This window comes from Ceratotherium simum, chromosome 17 (genome assembly GCF_057802395.1).
Source record: "Ceratotherium simum simum isolate JZ-2026a chromosome 17, ASM5780239v1, whole genome shotgun sequence".
Classification (NCBI taxonomy): Eukaryota; Metazoa; Chordata; class Mammalia; order Perissodactyla; family Rhinocerotidae; genus Ceratotherium; species Ceratotherium simum.
The window spans coordinates 54,182,041-54,190,576 of NC_141916.1; the positions used below are offsets into that span (position 1 = coordinate 54,182,041).

The 8,536-nt window shown below is 57.0% G+C and overlaps 1 protein-coding gene across 2 annotated transcripts; it reads left to right on the forward strand.

Moving 5' to 3' along the window:
• Window positions 1-6,655, forward strand: PIANP (PILR alpha associated neural protein). Of its 2 annotated transcripts, XM_004438711.2 has the most exons (6): window positions 1-184; window positions 2,329-2,388; window positions 2,650-3,161; window positions 3,941-4,022; window positions 4,810-5,031; window positions 5,364-6,655. In XM_004438711.2, the coding sequence occupies exons 2-6, from the start codon at window positions 2,372-2,374 to the stop codon at window positions 5,383-5,385; spliced, it is 855 nt and encodes a 284-aa protein (XP_004438768.1). In that variant the 5' UTR covers window positions 1-184; window positions 2,329-2,371; the 3' UTR covers window positions 5,386-6,655. The 2 variants fall into 2 exon arrangements, with proteins under 2 accessions (XP_004438768.1, XP_087298958.1); XM_087442832.1 differs by lacking the exons at window positions 1-184; window positions 2,329-2,388 and having other exon boundaries at window positions 2,458-3,161.
• The last annotated feature ends 1,881 nt before the right edge of the window (window positions 6,656-8,536 follow it).

An 8,536-nucleotide genomic window follows, 5' to 3' on the forward strand; every position in this document is an offset into this window, starting at 1 on the left:
CGAGCATCTCCCGCCGCCGCCGCCGCCGCCCCGCGCCCCGGGCGCCAGCCCCGCACCCTCTCCAGCGCCCCGCAGCCGTCCAAACCCCCTGACCATGCCCCGTGCCCCACCCGCTCCCGCGACCCCCCAGTCCCGCGCAGCCCTGAGCGCCCGCAGCTGTCGCGCCACCGCGCCAGGCATGCAGGTGAGTGAGAGGAACCCCCCACGGCCCCACTCCAAGGACCCTGGCCCTGCCCTTCCCGACTCCTTGCCTTTCGCCCCTCGTCCCTCTCGGCGCGGTCCCCCGCCTGGGCTCAAGCCTCCAGCCCTTAAGCGCTCCTTCCCCGCCGCGCTCTCCATCCCTCCGCCGGTCCCAACTCCATCCTGCCCTCCTGGCGCAGCGGTCACCGTCCCCGCGGCTGCCTCCATCCCGCCTTCGGCTCAGCTCTCGGCTCCGTGCATCCTCCTGCCTCGGGTTCCCTTTCTGCTCTCGGCGCTCCCTCCTTCGGAATCCCTTCGCCGACCTCCTGGTCCTCGTTTTCCCCCCACTCTCACCGCTTTCCAGCCCTGTCCGGGGAGCGCGGGCCTGTGGGAGGGGTGGGCTCCGGGCAACGCTAGGGATGCGGCCGCGTTCCCCCACCCCAAGGCTCCTGCCCCACCCCCAGCTGTCTCCTGCGCACAACAGGTCGGTGAGGAGCGAGGAGAGGGTGGGGGTGGCGCGCCAGCCTGGGGACTGCGGGCTTCCTGGAGGGGGTGGCTAATGGGGGTGCGGGGTCCGGGGACTGGAGTTGACGTTGGTTGCGGGGGGGGGGGGGATGCACAAGGCGGAGAGGCAAGTGAGTCCTGGAGTCAGCTGGCCACAGATGTCCCTGTGAGCCCTTCTCCGCTTCACTGGTTCGCTCTAACACTGCTTCCTCCCTCCAGCATTGTTCTCTTCCTGTCCCGCTCTCACTTCTCCCCACCATGCCCCCATCCCCATCCCTTTCCATAGCTCTATATCCCTTTAAATTTGAAGAAACAATTTCCAACTCCTCCATCTTTGCTGTTCCCATTCTCCACCGGGTCCCTTCCTCTTCTCATTTTGTCCTCAGTATTATGCTGTCTCCTTTCCCATTTTCTTTCTCCCATCCCTGGTCTCCTCCACCCCTTAACTCTCTTACCTTTCCACTCTTTCCACTTCCTGTCCTGCCTGCACCTTCCCTTCCTTCTCCTTCTGCCCTTCCCCCTTCTTCCCGGCTCCTGTGCCCTCTTTGCCCTCAGTTTCCCTCTCTGACCTTTACTCTTGTCCTCTTCTCCCTTCAGCATCCTCCCAGCTTCCAGTCTTCTGTACCCGCCTTCCCGGTCCATTCTTTCAGGACTGACTCCTCTCCCTCACCCTGCACTCCATGCCCACTTCTGCTTCGCCTTTCTCCTCTCTCCTCACCAACCTTCCCTCTCTCAGCCTTTCCCCCTTCACATCTCTCCCCATTGCCCCCTTCTCCATTCCCTTCCCCAGACTTTTCCCTCTTATTCCCCTGTTATTCTCTGAGAGTACTTAATGTACAGATTTAGACCCAGAATCCAGAGGACACAGAGTGTCACATCCTCATTCACTCTGGGGAGCCTGGTCCTCCTGGATCCATCACCCTCAGCTCTGAGAACATGTCCTTCCTCTTTCAAAACCAACCATCCTGATTCTCCCAGGACTGTTTACCCAGGAGAGCTACATTTGAGGGGGTGGCCTCTCCCCAACTCCACCTCCCTTCATAGGGCACCTATGCACTGCAATGATTAAACACCAAGCAAAAATTATATTCTGTAGTTTTTCTCCCACCCACCTCTTTTTCTCTGTCTCTTTCTTTCCATCCCTCCATCTCCTCCCCTTCTCCTGAAGATGCAGGGCTAATCAGAAATGCTGGGGCTACAAGTGGGGTGGGCAGGCTGGGATGCTCCCCCTGTGCACGCACCACACACTCACTCAGATTGACTTCCTCTTCCCTCCCCCACTCTCAATCTCCCTCCCTAGCGGTAGGTGCTCAAGGAATCACAAGGTTCTTGGCTCTAAATTAAGATCCAAGAAAAGCTTGGAGCTGTGGGCAGAGGAAATGAGAAGGAAGGAAGCCAGAGAAGTGAGAGTAGACCCTGGGGTGGGGACCTGGGAAGTTGTAAAGAGGGGCTGGGGGCTAGACAGAGAACCACTCTGGGAGTTTTTCCCCAAAAGGATGCTCATCGGCAGTGGATCCTGGGTGGCAGCAGCATAGCTGGCAGCTGGCAGCCTGGGAGGGGAGATGGGCATAGAATTAGTGGATGAATGAGCTGGGGAAGTACTCAGGGCAGGGTTGGGATGTGACAACCCCCTCTCTCCCCCAGTAAAGGCTGAAAATCTGGGTCACAGCTGAGGAAGATCTCGGACATGGAGTCCAGGATGTGGTAAGTTTGGCACAGCAGAGGGAACTTGGTGGCCACTTTTCCTGGAATCTTGGCCATTTCCGTCCTACGCCCCCCAGGGCCTTCTATCCTGAGGGTCAGACCCTAGGAAGTTAGGAAATGGGGCTGGTCTTCCCAAGGCCCACCTGCTTTTGCAGAGAAACCTGGAGGGAGGCAGCCTGGGATCTCTGGTATGAGCCTGTCCTCCCTACACTTAGGCCCAAGATGGGCTTGTCTCACCCACTTTTCTGTCCTTTCTTGCAGGCCTGCACTGCTGCTGTCCCACCTCCTCCCTCTCTGGCCACTGTTGTTGCTGCCCCTCCCACCACCTGCTCAAGGTTCCTCCTCCTCCCCTCGAACCCCACCAGCCCCAGCCCGGCCCCCCTGTGCCCGGGGAGGTCCCTCGGCCCCACGCCATGTGTGCGTGTGGGAGCGGGCACCCCCACCAAGCCGATCCCCTCGGGTCCCAAGATCACGTCGGCAAGTCCTGCCGGGCACTGCGCCCCCTGCCACCCCATCAGGCTTTGAGGAGGGGCCACCCTCATCCCAATACCCCTGGGCTATTGTATGGGGCCCTACAGTGTCTCGAGAGGATGGGGGGGACCCCAACTCTGCCAATCCTGGATTTCTGCCCCTGGACTATGGTTTTGCAGCCCCCCATGGGCTGGCTACCCCACACCCCAACTCAGACTCCATGCGGGGTGATGGAGATGGGCTTATCCTTGGAGAAGCGCCTGCCACCCTGCGGCCGTTCCTGTTTGGGGGCCATGGGGAAGGTGAGTGGGAGTGGGAGAGGCTGGTAGGGATATGAGGGGTCGGGAGGCTGGGTGAAGACTCTAAGGACAGCAACAGAGGCTTTGTCTGTTAGCTCCTTCCACAAATGTGTCAGGCACTATGCTGGCACAGGAGGCAGAGATGAAGATGCCGGCCGAGCCCTTGAGGAGCTCAGGTCCACTGGAGGAGACAGAGGTGTACACACTTGGGGGATGAGTCAGTGTAATAAATGCTCTGATAGAGGCACACACAGCAGGTTCTCAGGAAAGGAGAGAGGGAGGGACTGCTTCTGCCTGGGGATCTAGACCCCTTCCAAGAACTGACATTTGAGCTGGACCTTGAGAACGGAGTGGGAGTGCTTCAGGCAGAGGAACCCCATGGATGAAAGGGACCTCTAGGGTGACGTCTTGCTCAGGGAATGCCGAGATAGGGCCAGTGGGTTGGGGGTGGAGCCAGGGCAGAGATGGACGTTTCCACCCCCTAGTTTCTGTGCGGAGAGGGGGGTTCTCTTTGATCTTGGAGCCTCCTCCTCATCACACGTATACAGAAGATTTGGGAAGGTGGAGGAAAAGGATTTGGGAGGAAATAAGCTGAAAACTGGGGAAAGCTGATGATAAGAATAAAGTGGGGAGGCTCCAGAAAAGCAGAGAAAGCTGGGCAATGTGGATTCAAATGGCACACTCCTCAAGCTTACTGAATCACATCCTAATCCCACCCCCCACCCCCGCCTTGGTTCCTACCACCTCAAGCCTCCCTAAAACTTTCTCCCTACCCCAATCAGGTGTGGACCCCCAGCTCTATGTCACAATTACCATCTCCATCATCATCGTTCTTGTGGCCACTGGCATCATCTTCAAGTTCTGGTAAGCCGGGGAGAGGAGGGTGCTGGCAGATGGGGACTGAATGTTTGGCAATGTTTAGCTGAAAGGAGGGAAGGAGCAAAGGCAGTTTTGCTGGAGGTGGGGTGGGAAGTGGTGGATTAAGGCAAGACCTTGGGAGAAGATAGTATGGATGTGGGTTGGGGGAGACAATGAGAAATCAAAGCAGATTCCTTCTTCCCAGGGAAATACAGGATAATGGGAGGTGGGGGAATTATTTATGTGCATGGGGGGCTTTGGTGCGCATCCCTCATCCCTATTTCCTCCAACAGAGAAAATTGACCCACTCTGCAGAGCCCCTTCTTAGGGCTGCCTGAGGAGAGAGATTCCGGAGTTTTCTTTGCACACGTTTAATAATGGGTCACTCAGTCCTTCACACTTTACCGAGAGAATCATTAGACTCAGGTGTCCAGGTCATTAGCTGACTTTGAACTAGAACTAAACCTGCCAGGCGCCTGCTGAGGAGAGAAATGACATGGGGGAGGGGGCAGTTCTGGGGGACTCTATGTGTTGGCAGGGGGAGGTACTCATTCTGTGGATCTGGACCAGGTTGGGAGGATGGTTTAGATCCCCAAGCCCCCTGGGGGGCAGGGGAAGTGGTTTTATGGACACACAGTCTCAGGAGATCTGGTGTGGGGATCTGTTACAGGCCAGTTTCTCTGCTGTAGGATGTTGGGGGTGCCTGAGGGAGGCTAGGGGTGACCAGCGCTGCAGGCCCACAATGGGGGCTTCTTAAATGTGTGAGAGAACCTCTTTCCTTCCGGTGCACCAGCTGGGACCGCAGCCAGAAGCGGCGCAGGCCCTCAGGACAGCAAGGTGCCCTGAGGCAGGAGGAGAGCCAGCAGCCGCTGACAGACCTGTCCCCAGCCGGGGTCACTGTGCTGGGGGCCTTCGGGGATTCGCCCACCCCCACCCCTGACCATGAGGAGCCCCGAGGGGGACCCCGGCCTGGGATGCCCCAGCCCAAGGGGGCTCCAGCCTTCCAATTGAACCGGTGAGGACAGGGGCAAAGGGATGGGAGGGCAGGGAGGGAAGCCAATATAGGTCTCCAGAGCCATGGTTGGGGTGCTCCCTCCTGGGTGGGTGGGGAGGAGGCAGGTCCGGCCCCCCTACAGTCCCTGGCCCTCCCTAGGGGACTGGACCAGCTCCTCTCTGGGGGACCCTTCCTTCCTCCACTCTCTTGTGGACCTATGTCCTGTTCTCATGCTGCCATTTAACTCCAACTCTGCCCTTTTAAGCTTGATTTCCTTTCTTTTTTCTTGGACTTTCCTCCAATTCTCACCTACCCATTGGTTCCTGACTGTGCCCTTTCCCTCTTCCTCTCAGGATTCCCCTGGTGAATCTGTGATGCCCCTCAACTTTGGGGTGCCACCAAGCAGGAGGCCAAGAGGCCGGCATAACCCCCATCCCACTTAGGGGGGACAGCTGTGGGAGCTGGGGCCACAGGTGCTCCTGGCTCCTCCCTTGCACAGTACCCTGGAACACTCACTGGCCCATAGGTGATTGTACCTGCTCACCCTCCTTTAGGTGGGGGCCTCACATATTTGTGGCTTCTGGACCCCCATCCCTACCCTTGCACACTCACATGAAAGCCTTGCACACTCTCCTCCACCCTCACAGGCCATTGCACACACTCATGCTCTTGTACAGCCAGTCTCTGCACCCTCTCCCCATCTACCTCTCTGCCCTCCGTGGACCCCTCCCTTTCTCCCTTAGGTTTCTCCTTTTTCACTTTCTTTTCCTCCCACGTTCCATGCTCAGCTCAGTCACTCAGTGGTCAGTGGGTGACTTCGCCGTCACCTCTCTCATGCACTTCCCGGCCCCATGTCGTGGTGTTGCGTGTTGTGCTCACACTCTCCCTCAGGAATACCCACTGATCTAGTTTCTGTGGCCCCTGCATGCTGCCCCAGAGGTGGGTGGGAGGTGAGTTGGGGGCTCCTTGGGCCCCCATCTGTCATGGTCTCATCCCATTCCATACCATGTGTTTCACTGTCTCCCCCATCCCACTCCAAGGGCGCACTCATTACCCTGAGGGCTCCCCCATGGGAATGGGGGTAGTGAGGCCCCAACCTCTCCCCCACCCCACTGCTAAATTCTGTTGTCTTAGAGATGGGTTTTGGGGAGTCACCTGCTGCACTACATGAGAAAGGGGCTCCCATTTGCCCTTCCCTTCCTCCTAAGTCCCTTTTGTCTTATCCGTCCTGGCTGTCTGTATGTGTCACTCTCTGCAATTCAGAGCCTCTGAGCCAGTCCTCCACTTCCCAGACTCTCTGAGGGCCTCCCTAACTCCACCTAGGCTGCCAGGGACTGGAGCCAGCTGGTTCAAGGCCATGGGGAGCTCTGCCTCCCAATTACCCTCCCCTTACGGGGCTCCCTCACACCCCTCCTTCCTCCCTCCTTGGTTCTTCTACTCTCCTGCCTTTCACCTTCCCTCTCGCCTTCCCCTCAGGTTTGTCCCTACTTCTCACTATTTTTCCATCTTCCTTCCTTCTTCCTCTCTTACCTGGCTCCTATGCTGTGATATATATTTTTGTATTATCTCTTTCTTCTTGTGGTGATAATCTTGAATTCTTGTGGGATGTAGGTTTCAAAATTTTCAAATAAAGCCTTTGCAAGATACTTGAGTCCCTGGTTCTGCCTTATGAGCCCTGTGGAGAGGAGAGGGGGAGAGGCAATGGGCAGCCAAGAGGGAGGAAAAGAAGGATGAAGCGGGGAACCCCTCCAGACCTGCTCTGACCTGGAGTTGAGATTCAGGGGCTTTGACTTGGGAGGGAATGGAAGGAAGAGAAACTGAAGGGAGCAGTCCTGATGATGAGGAGCAGCCGGAGCAAGAGAGAAACTGGAAGAGTGGCTTGCTTGTTACTTGCCAGTGAAGGTCAAGAGAGACCATGAGAAAGGAGACAGAAAAAAAAGGGAAAATTACGTAGAAGGACGGGCAATGGAGCAAGCAAGGAAAGGAAGAGGGAGTTGATAAGACAGATGGAAGCTGCAGGGTGAAGGAAGAGAAAATGGAGCAATGGGAAAGAGATGAGAGGGAGCCACAGGAAAGAGGTTGCCCTGCCTGGTTTATTTTCAGCCTTGCTCCCTAACCTGCCCTCACCCACAGCTGCCCCCCAAAAGCTGTGCAGCATTAGAAGCCCTGTGGTTAACTCTCATTAGCTTTCCCCACTATGACTTCTCTGTGAGAGGCACTGCTGGAGTGTGGGGGTGGAATCAAGGGGTGTGTTCGGGGGAGGGCACATGGGCTGCCCAGCTGGGATCAGTCACCTCTGAGCCCCCAAGTCTAGGTTTGGCTCTCCTAACAGCCCTGCAAAAGCCCACACAGCAGCCTCTCAGCTGTTGCTAGGCTCTGTTGCCATGGTAACAACCCAGGTCCCATTTCTCCCCCCCACCCCCATCTCTGCCCCACTTGCTCCCTGGAAATGGGGGAGCTCCAGGAGGAGAGGAGACTGTAATGTGCAAGAGGGCAGTCTGGGCTGCCCTGGACTGTGTCTGCCTCCATGCGTTGATCTTTGCAGCTAGAATTAGGAATGATGATGCGTGTGTAGGTGTGTGTTTCAGGTGTTGGACAGCTTTACTGTGTACCCAGGGAAGTGTGGCTGAGTCCATGCAGGACACGGTGTTGAGTGGGGAGGAGGGAGCGGATTTCTCAGGACCAGAGCAGTGTGTGCATTCGGGGCGTCAGACTCCCTAAGAAAACGACAGACTGCTACAGAGGAAAGCAGCAGAGCAGGGCCAAGGAGTGATGAACCAACTAAAAGCAGAGGTGCGAGGCAAACAAGCTGGTGAGGAGGGCTCACAGTCAACCCAGCGGGGCCTGAGGAGATCCCAGCAGGCAGCTGGTGGAAGAGAGGGCTGGATGGAATCTGAGGGTGCAGGAAGAGGCGCAGTGGGATGGGTTGGGGGCAGTGAGGGGGGAGAGGAAGCCTCATTAATCTTTCCCTTCTTTCCCTACAGGAATCTAGTCCTTGGCGGGGTGTCGAGGGAGGGAAGGGGTTGGGGCCGGGGGGGGGGGGGGGGGGGGGGCGGGTACTGGCACAGAAGGGGAAGGAGCTCGAGTGCCTGGAGAGCACCCTGGGCTCTATCACCTTCCAACTGTCGCTCTTCAGAGGGACAGTGTGACCCCGCAGCTCATCCATATGCAAAAGGCACACATGAAGGCCCCTAATGAAGAGGGAATTAATTATTGCCAGATTAGACTGCTGTTTCTCTAAATTTAAATGCACCAGCAAGACACTGGAAATCCTCACCTGTTCCCTCTCCCTAAATGCCCTCCTTCCCCATGGAAAATCAGATGGCACGGAAGGAGAGAGGAGAAAGGAGGTGTCCTAGTCTTCTGAGTTGTCCTAAAAGAATTGTCCCAAACTAAATTAAATTGTCATGCTAACCATGAAGAGTCCATGAGGCCCTGGGGAACAGATCCTAAACTTTATCTCTCATAGAGTTGAAACTGAGACTGTGCGGCCTTGGGGGGGCCTCAGAGGGCTACAAGTGGTAGC